Source organism: Lichenostomus cassidix, chromosome 13 (genome assembly GCF_008360975.1).
Source record: "Lichenostomus cassidix isolate B80296 chromosome 13, HeHo_3.0, whole genome shotgun sequence".
Lineage (NCBI taxonomy): Eukaryota > Metazoa > Chordata > Aves > Passeriformes > Meliphagidae > Lichenostomus > Lichenostomus cassidix.
Genome location: NC_139494.1, coordinates 17,821,994 through 17,836,061, shown reverse-complemented (window position 1 = coordinate 17,836,061; position 14,068 = coordinate 17,821,994). Strand labels below are relative to the sequence as shown.

At 48.3% G+C, this 14,068-nt stretch overlaps 1 protein-coding gene across 1 annotated transcript in view; it reads left to right on the top strand.

Annotated features, from left to right (window-relative positions):
* Positions 1-10,355, top strand: part of NR3C1 (nuclear receptor subfamily 3 group C member 1) — a 59,820-nt gene extending 49,465 nt beyond the window's left edge. The window contains exons 7-9 of the mRNA XM_085074076.1: positions 2,584-2,714; positions 5,182-5,339; positions 6,173-10,355. Coding sequence (XP_084930202.1) covers positions 2,584-2,714; positions 5,182-5,339; positions 6,173-6,325 — 442 coding nt within the window. The 3' untranslated portion in view covers positions 6,326-10,355. The remainder of the gene's footprint in view (positions 1-2,583; positions 2,715-5,181; positions 5,340-6,172) is intronic.
* The last annotated feature ends 3,713 nt before the right edge of the window (positions 10,356-14,068 follow it).

The following is a 14,068-nucleotide window of genomic DNA, read 5'->3' as shown; positions in this document are numbered from 1 at the left end:
GGTGGATGTTTAGGGCACAAGGAGGGTCAGGGTGGGTGTTTAGGGCACAAGTAGGGTCAGGGTGGGTGTTTAGGGCACAAGGAGGGTCAGGGTGGGTGTTTAGGGCACAAGGAGGGTCAGGGTGGGTGTTTAGGGCACAGGGAGGGTCAGGGTGGCCCAGCCTGGCTCTCTGGGCAGTTCCAGCTGAGCAGGCAGCTGTGTGGTGTCCTCACTGAGTGCTGTGTGTGTTTTACTGAGCTCTCTAACACCCTGTGGAAGTGTTCCACGGTGTGGGTGAACAGATCCGTGGGGTTGGTGGATGCCCTGGGAGGGGAGGGGAGCTGGGATCTGAGCAGGAGAGCCCTGAGCCCTGCCCTTGTCCCAGGCTGTGTCCCTGACCCCCAGGCTGTCCCCGGGACAGCTCCCTGTGCCAGCTGAGATCATCTGATGCTGCCTGGCCAGGAGGGACTGGCTGGGAGCTCTTCCCAGAGCGTGTGCCAGGGCTGGGCCAGGGCAGTGAATCAGCTCCTCGTGCTCTGGCAGCAGGGCACAGGGCAGAGCCCCCTGAGCTCAGACCACAGCAGGGCACAGGGCAGAGCCCCCTGAGCTCAGACCACAGCAGGGCACAGGGCAGAGCCCCCTGAGCTCAGACCACAGCAGGGCACAGGGCAGAGCCCCCTGAGCTCACACCACAGCAGGGCACAGGGCAGAGCCCCCTGAGCTCACACCACAGCAGGGCACAGGGCAGAGCCCCCTGAGCTCAGACCTTGCTGAGCACAGGCCATGGGGCTGCTCTCATCTTTTGGGAGCTGCAGTTTGTGCAGCCTTGGCACTGCCAAAGCCTGTGTGCCTTGCTCTGCACCCTCAGCCTCACTGATGGGTTGCATTCCCTGCAGGCAGAAACAAATGACAGGCTGACCCCTTTCATAATGTTTATTTTAACCTTCTGCCCAGAAATGGGCACAGTTTTACTTGAGGGAAACTGCTGAGCCCTGTCGGGGAATGGGTTTGAGTTACTCAATTTGAAATATGTGAGATGCCCTTTGATACAGCCCAGAGGGGCCAGGACAGCGTTTGTCACCAGCCAAGTGGTGGCTTTGTGTCAAGTGCCCTGAGAAACCCCAGACCCAGCACTGCCTTACTCCTGTTTCCCAGCTTTGCCTTTGTGCACTGTGTGCTGGTGGCATGGAGGTGCAGCTGGGCTGGCAGCCTGGTGGTTGTGCCCACATGCTGTGGCTGGAGGTGACAGGCAGTGCCACACATGGTCCAGTTCCACCTGGAGGGAATTGTCCAGCAGCTGTGTTTGGAAATGCTGGAGTTTCACACTTGGGCTTGATCTAGTTTAATACAGTTTAATACAGTTTCAGTAGTTTGTATTTCTGTCTTTCAAAAGCCATCAGGATTCCCCCTGGTTTTCTCACCTTGAGGAAGAGTTGTTCCTTGTTTCCACTCAGGGTTTCCCAGGGTGATTGTGAGGGTTCACTGGGTAATCCTCTTTAAGGGCTAAGGGAGGGAGAATGGAAAACTGATCAGCTTTGGAGGAGCTGTGGTTTCATAACCAACTCTTACTCTAACTGCCACAGGGATCCCATTTTGTCTGAGTGTAGATTATAATACTGTATAGGTGATACCAAGGAAAGGTGACACATCATTAACAAAAAATGAAGTGCTGACATCACTGCACAGAGATTGTGTACAGAGATTATTGCACGAGGTTATTTTGCTTGTCTTTTTCTCTGTAAAAGAAAACTCATGCAAAAGCATAAGTCTGTCTTACACTCTTCAGAATCAGTCTGTTCTTCATTTCCCACTCCAGACTAATTCTGCAATATTCACAGTAACCAGCTGTAAGAGCATATATCAGCAAGATTGCTGTATCAGATGAGGTATTAAATAAAAGGAATTCTGTCTCCATGCAAGGTTTCATTGAAATAGAAAAAAATATATATAAAATCATAATGTTTGTTATTCTGATTCCAGGATTTTCCTTTGGTTGTCAACATGACTTCCCATATATGGTTAAAAATGTGTTTATTACAGTACAGAGATAATGAGGTTTAATTGCAGTGCTGGTCATCTCTTCAGGAACATAGAGGGGCACAAGTAAAAAGTCTCTTTGAAAACCACGAAGTTACAGGAAGACACTGCTATATGTATAAATATGTATTAAATTAAGTGCACTTCTCCAAAGTATTGAGAGAATTAGAGAAATCCCAGCTCTAGTGTGGCACTCCTTAGTTTCCTTAGGAAGATGAGATCCTCCAGGACCACCAGCCTCGGAGAGCTCAGACTGAACTGGATTTCTGTCCCGTTGGTGCTGAGGGCTGTTGATAGCAGAGCTCCCTGATGAGTCCTTGGTGCAGAAAGGCTCCCTTTGTAAGGCTCTGGGACTCAGGACGTCACACTCCCAGTCCCACACTCGGGGCCACTGTTTATCTGTGTCACCAAGGCAGCCACCTCAGGGGCTCCCTGGGCAGTGGAGCATCCTTTGCTGTGCCACAGCTCACGTACAGCTCTGCTCCACCCCTCTGCCCTGAGTGCAGTGGGGAAAAACACATACAGAACCTGGAGATAGCTCACTAATCCCTGTGCTTTATTCCTCAGGCAGAGGATGAACCTCCCCTGTATGTATGAACAATGCAAACACATGCTGATGGTGGCCCGAGAGCTCTCCCGCCTCCAAGTCTCCTACGAGGAGTATCTCTGCATGAAGACTTTGCTTCTCCTCTCTACAAGTAGGTGAACAGCTCACTACCAACCTTTCTGCATTTGTATCTACGGAAGTGTGTGGTGGATTTGCAATAGATACTGAGAGATCAATTTGTACAATATGCTACATGCTGGTTTTTATCTTTAGGTAGGATGTGCTGGAGTTGCAAAACAGTACAGTTTCTGTCTGTGCTGCATGAAAGTTCAAAGAGCAGTGTCAAAAATAGTCCTTTTAGAATATAGAGAAATAAACTAATCTGAGACAGATAATTAATATAAGTGATTATGTGTAAATACGTTTTACAGAGTTATTTTCCCCTGTGTTGATATCACTGGTAGCCAGTGACTGATCTCCCTGTGCTCTGTGGGGCTGGAGTGACATGTTCTGCTCCTGCCTGGCACCATGGCCTTGGTTCAGAGCAGTGACAGAGGTGCCATCGTGTTTGAAAGGCAGCAAGGGCAGCAGAGCAAGGCAGGATTAGCTGGTGTAGTACATTGGTACTTCTGCATCATCCTCATCAGGTGGTTTGGATTGGAAGGGATGTGAAACGTGATGAAAAGTAAATATTATTAAGTTCATTACGCTGAGGGTGTAAACATTGCTTATCTTCAGTGTTTCCAGTGAATAGTAGGACTGATTGTTATAAAGAAATGAGAACTTTTTCACCTTGGGCTTTTTCCCAGTAAGAGCAGGAGCAGTGGGAAGCCCAGCCCTGCTCTGTGTCAGGGCAGGGGTGATGGTGTGGGCAGGGCTGTGGGGCACAGTGCTGCCATGGCCAGTTCCCCCAGTGCCCAGTGCCCCACCAGCCTGGCAGTGCCCAGCACTGCCTCCCTGCCAAGCCCAGAACTGGGACAAGGGCTCTTTTCAGAGGAAACGTTCAGCCTCTGGCGGCCGTGGGCTTTGTAGGAACTTCAAACTTCCCTGAAATGGCAGATTTCAAACAGTTCCTGTTTGATTCTGAAATCTCTCCCAAAAATTCCTCAAGTGTTTTGGGTGTGGTGTAGGCCAACTTTCCTTACAGAAGCTGGAAATTTCCATGGAGAAATTTCCATGGCAGAAGTGGTGAGGAGGCAGCCCTGGCAGAATTCAGCCCCTCCAGCAGCAGGGCCAGGCAGGAGCTGGCAGTGCCCAGAGAGGCCTCTCCCCTCATTTCCAGGGGGAGACAATTTATCTTCATTTTGTCAAGCACATACATTGTGTGTGTGGTACATCGTGGAGCTTCTGCAAATTGAATAGCTGAAATTTCTATAGCTCTTTAATCCACGACTTGACAATTTGAATTTGGTTATTGTGTTTCTGTGCTAAGTTTTCCAAGAGAAGGGGAGGAGGGGTAAAACAGGATTCCCACACGGGTCTAGACATGTAGCTCACACCAGCCACAGCTCACAGACCTTCTCCATGGGAAGTACTGAAACAGTTGACAAGTTTCATCTCCTCTGCAGGCAAGGCAGATGAGACTTCATTCCAGAATCTCTCAGATGCTGACAGTGCTGGGAAGGTTGGGTTTCCTAAGGAAAGGAATGTGCTTTATGGCCTCTGCCCACCTTTGTGTCAGCTCCTTCACCTCACTGAGGTGAGCAGAGGCTTCAGGGGAAGCACCCTGAGGAGCCCTGCAGCTCACACTCTGTTTGTCCAGGTTGGCCTTTGGCAGGACCATCCCTGTAGGATGGATTTCACCTGGATTTGAATCTCCAGGCTGGTTTCTGTCCCCAGCTCCTCCCCTGGCCAGCACTGTCTCCTGTCCCATCCCTGTCCCAAAGCAGCTCTGTCCATGCCCTGATTCCCCATGGCTCAGGCAGTCTGTTTGTTGTCCACTGCCTTGCCTGGACCTGTCACTTGATCCATGTCAGGAGGCTCAGAACCACATGATCTTTGAGGATCCTTTCTGAGCCAAGCCATCCTGTGATCTGCCCTTGCTCTTCTCTAGGCACACAGAATTTTTATGGGACCTTCTAAACACCACGTTTCCTGAGACCAGGAGAATCCAGGAGCTCCAGCCCAGGTGGTTCTCCATGAAGGCACTTCCAGGGCTGGGTGTCTTTGTCTCCATGGTCCAGTTCCCTTCCCTCTCGTTTTTGGTGGAATACTTTTGAAGGTTTTTTAATTTTGCAGCAGGCCTGTGCTTTGTGTTCAGCTGGTCACTGTCCCATCCTGCTCTCTCCTTTTCTCTCTGCTGTCACTTCAATCAGTCCAAGTCCTTTTTCATAGAATAGTTTGGGTTGGAAGGAACCTTAAAGCTCATCTTATTCCAACCTGGCCTTAAACATTTCCAGGGATGGGGCAGCCAGAGGTGATCTGGACAGCCTGAGCCAGAGCCTCACCACCCTCACAGGGAACAATTCTGTATTTCAGCCTAAATTTCCCCTCTTACTCCTTGCCCTATCCTGCAGCTCCTGATGAAGATTCCCTCTCTGTGTAACTAATGTAGGAGAACCTAAATAACGTTGCAGTTCCCTTTTCCAATGTTTGGTTTGCTGGTTTCCCTGCTGCAGTTCCCAAGGAAGGCCTGAAGAGCCAGTCTCTGTTCGAGGAGATCCGCATGACGTACATCAAGGAGCTGGGCAAGGCCATCGTCAAGAGGGAAGGGAACTCCAGCCAGAACTGGCAGCGATTTTATCAACTGACTAAACTGCTGGACTCTATGCATGATGTAAGTCCTGACAGGAATGCTGTAGGCATTCCAGAGAAGTACGTTTGGGGCGGGGAAAGTCAGCTCCTCCTGCTCCTTTTATTTAAAGGGACAGATCTGGGGGAGGAGGAGGTCATGCTCCTCTGCTGGGTCACTGAAGGCAAACTGACAGCCTTGAGCATGCTCCTCTCAGGCTGCTTCTGCACTGTGATCCACAGCAATTGATGGTATAATTCATCTCATTTGGAGTCTCTCTGGTTTTTAAAATTACATTGCTTTGAAAAGGAGGAACTCAGGAGCTGTAGCTGATTCTGCAGTAGAAGCAGAAGTGTGATGTTTAAAAGCAGTGTTATCTCAGAGCCCAGTGAGTAAGGAATTTATGGAATAGTTTGAAATTGCATTAAAATAATGCCGCAGCACTATGTGTAGTGTTAGCAGTGATGTCATTTTGAAGGAATTTCCAAATTCAAGCTGCCTCCTTTGGCAGTTTAATTCTAATTACACACACAGCACTAAGCAGTACTTAAGACAAGGGAAACTTTGAAACCTCAAAATTACTGGTTTTTCCTTGTTACTCTACCAAGCACCTGGAAAAATCTCGTTTAGCTTATCCCAGTGTGTGTTATTTACCTGCTGGAATGGGAATTTGTTCTGAATCTCCTCAGCATCTGTAAAGCCTTGCACAGTCTGTTTGGTTTCTATCAGAGTGCCATGGACAATAATTAATGAACTAAACGAGGATTGCTGTGCACATCTTGCCTGAGCCCCATCTGTGGGCAGGAGGTGGGGAGGAGGGAGGTGAATGTTCTCTGAACATCTTCATGAGCAGTAATTCTTTGTCTTGTCACTCGTAGGTGGTTGAAAATCTTCTGAGCTTTTGCTTCCAGACATTTTTGGATAAATCCATGAGTATTGAGTTCCCAGAAATGTTGGCAGAAATCATCAGCAATCAGATACCAAAATATTCCAATGGAAATATCAAGAAGCTCTTGTTTCATCAGAAGTGACTGCCTTAACACAAAGGGTTGCCTTAAGAAACCGTCACATGATAGCTTTGTTTTGTAAAGAGAAAACCTACAGAACTTGTTCCTTTTGTCCTCGCAGGTGTTTCTTTTGTAATTATGCACTACATGTGGTTTACAGAGGGCCAAGAGTTAGGCTGGAGAAGCAGCAGATTTCTCACGTTTGGGAAAGAAACGGGGAGAAAGGAAAGGAAAAGAAATCGGTTTTTGGCAGAAATTTTCTCTCTCCCCTCGTGCACCATCCCTGGATGCATCAAACCACCAGTGACAAGCTCTGAGGCTGTTACGAACATTCTGCTAATTAATTAATTAATTGCTGCAGTTGGCTGGAGACAATTTTTTAGGCTTTTTTTTTTTTATTTTTATTTTAGTAAAACGTTTTGGATTTTTTTTTTTTTTTTTTTTAAAGCTAAGGTAGTATTTTGGTTTATGCATGTAACCTGAAGAAAGTTTACAAGTGTATATCAGAAAAGGGAAGTTGTGCCTTTTATAGCTATTACTGTCTGGTTTTAGCAATTTCCTTTAACTTTATATACCGTGAACTCAGCTTGTTCATTTTTTCTTACATAATTTTTTTGTAATACTTCAAGATGCCTATTGTACAGCTGGTTTTTTAAGGTGGGGCAGCTCGTAGCTTTCCTAAACGACCTCTAGACAGTAAATACTCGAGTAGATCCATGTGAAACTGGGTTGGGCTTTTCTAACCTAATGCTTTCAACCGGCAAAGTGGCCATAAAAATTGGGCTTTTTTTTAAGGGCCAGGGTGGGTGGGAGAACCTCTCAAATCTCATTTCACTAGATCCAGATGAAACAAATCCTTTTGGTATATTGCAAAAGCGTTGGATATGCAGATTCATAGAAAATTAACCCAGTCCTAACTGGATGTCAATGAGCAGGTTATTTTATATATTGAAAAAAAAAACAAAAAGAAGCCTGATTTTCGCATTTGATGCAACAGCCATAACGCAAAGAGTCAGGGCTGCATTGATGCCAAGAAGATCAGTCCTGACTGCCCATCAGGAAATTTTCAGGAAAATATGCATAGCTTCAGAAAAGTTTACTTCTGTGTGGAGAAACTCCGTTTTCTATACACTTAAAGCTGTCATCACACGAGGATTTCTGGAGACCCCACGGACAGAGGAGGACACGTGAGTCACCCCGTGGCTGGGGTTGTTCTCCTGGAGGATTCCAGAGCCCTCCTCTCTGGGGACTTGTCCATGCAGCTGGGACTGCATCTCCCAGCTCCAAACTGCCTGGTTAGACACCCAATTCCCATCTCCACCCTTCACTGACTGCTCCATCCTCTCTCCTGGAGAGCAGGAGAGCTCCGCTACTGAGTTCGTGGTCTTAGAGTTGTTCGTCAAACTTTCTGTCTTTGTAAGGCTGCAGCCCTTCACATTGAATTCCTGGCGTGCCATAAATTCCCATAGGCCTTGTGGATTTCTCCTTGTTGCCATTGATGAGGATATTTTCGACGTTTAGAAGCTGTAGTAGCCTTTTCTACGTGCACCTTAACGATTTTCTGTATCTCAAAACTGAAATATTTACTAAGCCACTCTAAAATTTGATTTTTACTCGAAGTGGCCAGATTGTTTGTGTAATAGAAATGAGAAAGATCATCTGAGAAAATACAAAACCTAATATATTTTTATATTTAGTTAGAGTTTCAAATATGTATAATCGGTATATTCGCTGATCCGAGAAAAGAAGGGAAGGGCTACTGCAGCTTTAAAAGCAATTTATTAAATGATTGTAAAATAGCTTGTATAGTGTATAATAAGGATGATTTTTAGATGACAGATTGCTTTATCATGATACATGTAATTATATTTTTTGTAAGGGTCACAAATATGCTGAGTGGGAAGCGTTCCGTGTGGTTTGGCTGGAGCAGCACCGGAGCTGTCGGTGTTGGTATCCAAAGAAGTGCTCTGTTAGAGGGGAAAACCTGTGCTCCGTGGCTGTTTGTAGGGTTGGGCTTGTGTTTCTTGAATCACTGTGTAAAAATTCCCCTTGGCTTTTGGGTGGGATACTCCTATCTGTATGGTGTGTATGGGAGCTGAACCAGAGCTTCTGCAAACCTGTCCCAGCTCTGAGGGGGTCAGACACAGCCTCCCTCCCAGCAAAAACTGCTTGGAAATTGGGCAATAATCCACATCCAGGTGCCAGCAATATGTAAATACAGAGCGTGGGGTGTTCACAGCACATTTCTACACTGAGCTAACGTTGGTTTCCAACTGAAATAGGAAACTCAATTCTCATCCTTTCTTAAAGCTCTTTTTGAATGTTATACCTATTGAAAAAGATCCTATATTCAGTACTTTGGAGTAAAATAGCATCTTTAATAAAAGAAAATAATCACTCTCTTTGATCTGTAAGGAATATGTACATTTTATAATAGGTAAAGGTCAGGATTTTAATTCCAACTTCCAGCCCGAGTCGTTGGGAATCCTTCTGCGCCCATTTGCGATACAGATAGGAGTTTGTACTGGTGGGGTTGGGGGGCTCTTGGGGTCGGGGTGAACTGCTCTTACTGTGGAGAATGTTTGATAAACTTGCATCCCCAGAGCCCTCGGCAGAGCCTGGGGACAGCGTGTGCGGGTCGGGGTGCAGGGACCCCAGACTTTGGTTTTTGCCAGCAAAAGCAACTGCAAGCAAACTCCAGCAGATGATGGAGTCGGGGGTTGGAAGGGATGAGCTTTGGGATCCCTTCCAACCCAAACCCTGGGGTTCTGTGATCCCCCTGAGAGAAGCGGTCACACAGGAGGAGAGGCTCTCTGCCCCTCGTGTCTGTTTGCCTGTATATTCATTTTCAGTCTCTGGATTTAAGGAGAAACAAAGGAAACTGTGATGTTCGAGGAAGACTCGTCCTGTACGTGCCGTTCAGCTGTAACTTCACCAGTGAGAATCCGTAGTGCTTTAGTCGGCGGCGAGCAGCCCGTGTCCTGTTATCCGTGTCCGTGTAGCACTCTGGAGAAAGCAGGGAGAACTCTGGCGTTGGCTCTTCAGTGCCTTATCACAAAGTGCACGGATCCGCCCGGCACGGGCAGCTCAGGGTCGCTGTGGCCTTAGGGGACAGCGGGACAGGGGGACACAGGGGGGAGGGGGTTGGGAACTGCTGCCAGCCGATGCCGAAAAATGACCTCGCCGTTTCCACAGGAAAAGGTAGGGAAGAGGAGGAAGTGCCTGGATGAACGTGGGCTGTGGGAAACGTCCCTTCAGAGAGGGAGGACTTCAGGGACATGACAGAGTGAGATTTTATAGAGATTGTATTATTGCATCCCTGCAAGTGTCCAAGGCCTGGTTGGACGGGGCTTGGAGCAGCCTGGGGCAGTGGAAGGTGTCCCCATGCAGGGGGATAGGTGACTTTAGGGTTCCTTCCACCCAGCCCAGGCTGGGGTTCCACCATCGCAGACCACTCATGCTCTACCCTTACCCAGTCTGCACCCAGGGCTTGCTGAGCCATCGACGTCTCATAGGAACCCAATTTTCCATGAAGGTCGAGTCTCTCCAGCCAGAGGCCTCGATGGAGGGAAGGCTGTGAGTGTGTGGGATCAGCCCACCTCCACCTCCTGCCCAGCAGCAGAGGCAGCGATGGGTCATTACTCTATTTTGTATATTAAACAAAAAGATATATACTGGGGACAAATCCTATATCATACCAGTGTATGGCATTATTAAAAAAATCATTATTTTTATCACAGCAATTTTAAACAGCATTAAAAAAAAAAAAGAAAAATTAAACCAGTGACTCCTGTTTAAAAATAAAAGTTGTAGTTTTTTATTCATGCTGAATAATTCTGTAGTAACAAGTCTGTAGTTTTCACCTACTCAGTGAAATGTTGGACTGTAAAAGCTTGTGTGGAATTGTTGAACATTTATTTTTTCATTTAAATTTGCTGTTCTGGTAATACAAAGCCACACATCTGTACAGAAGTTGCAGTAAATGTGAGTCATTTACAGCAATGCCGAATAATGGACAGAAACCATATAATAAAATTCTGCTTTTTTCATTAAATGGCTCCAAACTGCTTTTGTGGAGTTTTTGCTGTGGTCCTGGAGAGGGTTGGGTCTGACAACACGCTGGTTTGTTCTCGTTGGTCTCATTATTCCTCTCATATGCAGGAATTACTCTCACTGGAGTGAAGCTTTGCCGTAGTTACATTCTGGAGTGGAAGAATTTCTGATCAGGAAGTTCCAGTGAACAGTTCAGTTGAAGATTACTACTGTCCTGTTTGCCTTTTGTGAAATCACTTTTCTGGAGGGGAATTACCAGCAGAGTTCTCTAATGGAATCCAGAGCAGGAATGTGTCCTGGGGCAGCCTGTGCTGCTCAGAGATGGGCTAATGCTGCCAGGATGGTTCAGCTGAGGAAAAACAGCTCAAAATGTATTAAATCATTGATTTAGGATGCTCAGAGAAGCTCTAGCTGCCCCTGGATCCCTGGAAGTGTCCAAGGCCAGGCTGGACAGGGCTTGGAGCAACCTGGATGGTGAAAGGCACTGGATGAGCTTAAGGTTCCTCCCAACCCAAATCGCTCTTTAATTCTATGATCTTTAATATATTTTGTCACTGCAGTGGTTCTCAACTGTCTGAAGCTCCTCAGAATGCGATAAAAGCTCCGTCCCAAGGCAGGTACCAGCTGGTAGAGGGAAATAAAATGTACTGAGAAGCCTTGGGGCTCCAGGTCTGGGTTGGGATGGGGTCAGTGATGGGAACCCAGCCCAGGGGGCTGAGCTGCTCTGGACCAGACAGGTCTGTGCACGGACAGAATTTAACCCTGGAAAAAGGGGGAAAGATTTCATAAATCAGCAGTGCTGGAAGGAGCCTCTCTCTGGCTGTGAAGATGTTGCACTTGGGTTCACCAAGTCTCAGCCCCAGAACACAAAATGCTGCCATGGAGTTCCTTCCCTGCCATGTGGCTCTTGTAGTTTTCAACATCTCTCCAACTCCTCAGTCACTGAAACCACCGTGGTTTTCCCCCAGCACAGCTCAGCCTTCCCCCCTGGGCCACAGAGCGAGTCGTGCTGTAATAAAATCTCATTTAACTGCAGCAGAAAAGGCCGAGTTCCCAGCAGGGAATGATTTCTTTGAATTGTTTGCAATTAAAACAAAGCTTACATAAATTTCCCTTCGGTAATTCCCAGGCTGGATGGCTGGGGATGGGGGTCAGAGGCAAGACAAGAATGGGATTTACGATAACCACGTTCATTCGTGCAGCAGCTATGGAAAGATGCTTTAAGGAGAGCCTTCAGCCTGAGATAAATAACTGCTCTGTGGCTCAGGGGCTGCAGCCCCATGGGCAGTGCAGCGATGTGGTCACATTCCACCCGAAATCCCCTCTGTCCCAGTCCATTTACCAAAGCAATGATATCAAATCAGCTGCGGCCAAAGATCCAATTCCTTCCCTCTGCACCTCCCATGGCCATGGGGGTGGCTTGGGACAGAGGCTGCAGCCTCCCTCAGCTGCCACCTTTCTGCTGTTATTTGGTTCCTGGGCTCTATCCTCAGCCTCCTAGAAACCCGGGTGCAGCCCAGCGTGTGACTGAAATTCACATCATCCCAGTGAAGTGATGGCATTTCAGACTGGTTTGGAAAAGATGCTGTTAAATGCCTTTTTTATGGGTTTGACATTTAGGATTTGAGCTCATGTTTGCCCCTGGGAGGTCCCCAGCAGGCTGGTTTGTCCCTGGCTGTGTCCCCTCTGCAGAGTGAGCTCATGTCGAGCTCCGGAGCTGTGCCATGTCAGGCACAAGTTCTGGGGGTTGACAGAATAAAAGACTCCTTGGCTCTAAGTTCCTGGTTATCCCAGAGGAGCTCCCAGATGTTCTCAGTGCTCTTGCCAAGCTCCCACCAGGGACCAGCAAGTTGGGTGCATTTCCCTATGAGCATTGCTGCTAATTTCAATTGTTGGAGAACCTGAAGATACATTAAATAAATATATTATATATAAAGCACATGGACATCTCAAAATAAAAAGGTGTAAGTATTGAACTTGCCAAAGTCTGGCTGGAGGAGCTGCATGGAGAAGAACCATCAGAAGGGAGTTCATTGATGTCCAGTGCCTGAGCCCATGGATCAGCTGATAAAATCCAACCTGGAGGAGGGATGGTGACAGTAAATACCCTTATCCAATCCATCACAGGCCTGGCACTGCTCCAGAGCTAATTAAGGATATTCTCTGAGGTCACAACAGGGAAACTTAGGTTAAAAAATAATAAGTAAGTGGAATCCTTCTAATTATGGGATCTGTTGATTTGAGATAAAACCACATGGAAAGGTTGGGGCAAAAGTGCTGAAGCAGCATCAAATGTGGGCACTAATTGTGCTGCTAATGCAGGAGGAGAGGACAGGTGAGACTTCCTGTTGAAGTGCTGAGAAAAGTGACCTGGGGTGGCCAGGCCTGGGCAGGGGACACAGGGGATGTGACCCCAAGGAGCAGAGCACAGATGGGAAATAATCTCTGAGGGATTGGAGACAGGGAGCTGCATCCCTGAGGAGCTGAGGGGACACTGCTGTGGGGCTGGGGGACACGCAGGGACACTGCTGTGGGGCTGGGGGACACTGCTGTGGGGCTGGGGGACACACAGGGACACAGCCTGGGGCTGTAGGGGGACAGGGCTGTGCCTGCTGTCCTGTCCCCTTGGGCTCCTGCAAGAACCAATCCAAAATTAAAACCCAGCATTTTTAATTCCTCATTTCTCTCCCCCCCTTTCCCTTTTTTACCCTTTTTGGCTGGTAGGCAGGATTTCTGCAGCTGGGCTGCAGGGAGCTGCACGTGTTCTGCTGCTCTACCCCAAACACACACTGCTCTGGCCTGCAAGGCTCAAACACAGCAATTACTAAAAATAATTTGTAAAAATCCACCCAGCCCAGCCCGAGCCTCGGCAAGGCCAAGGGCCCCCGAGGTGTGTGGCTCTCACAGCTCCCCTGCTGCAGGACAGCTCGGGGTCCCCATGGGGTCCTGGGGGGTCCTGGTGACCCTTGGCCACCTCGGCCACCTCTCGATCCACAGGGCTGCTGGGTTTGCTGAGCATAATGGGGCTGAAAGAGCTCAAAGCTAAATATATCCTGGTTGCTGGGGAAATAAATAATAAACAGCAGCCCTGGGATGGCGGAGAGCCATCGGTGCTGCTCGGTGCAGGGCGGCAGCGCTCCAGGTACTGCCACAGGGCAACAACAACCCAAAAAACCCCAAAAACCCCAGCAAAAACCCAGCCAAACCCAAACCTGGCAGAAAACAACCAGCAGCAAAACAGAGGCAAAGCAGCACGTGTGTCTCCCAGACTCAAAAGTATTTATCACAGATAATGGCTGCAGCCAAATTAGTAAGCTTCAAAAAGGAACAAAGCATCTCCAGGATCTCTGGGAGTGGGAAGGGAAGGCAGCTGGCATGGGGCAGGCAGGGCTGTCCAGCTGTGTCCCCTGTGTGTGGCTCACCTGTGGCTCCCAGCGCAGGTGGAACTGGCCTGGTGCAGTGTCACCGTGCTGTCACCGTGCTGTCACCGTGGTGTCCCAGCTGCAGCACGCTGGGTCACAAGCAGCTCGTTCGCTCAAGAGCTGCTCCGAGTCGCACCGAGCAGAGCCTGGCGAAGGCAGCAGGGACAGGACAGGACAGGACAGGTCCTGGCTGGGAGAGTCCCTGTGGCCACCAGCACAGCCTTCGCTGGCTGCCAGGGCAGCAGGGACACTGTGCCATCGGCTGGAAATGAGAACTCACCCTTGTGTGATC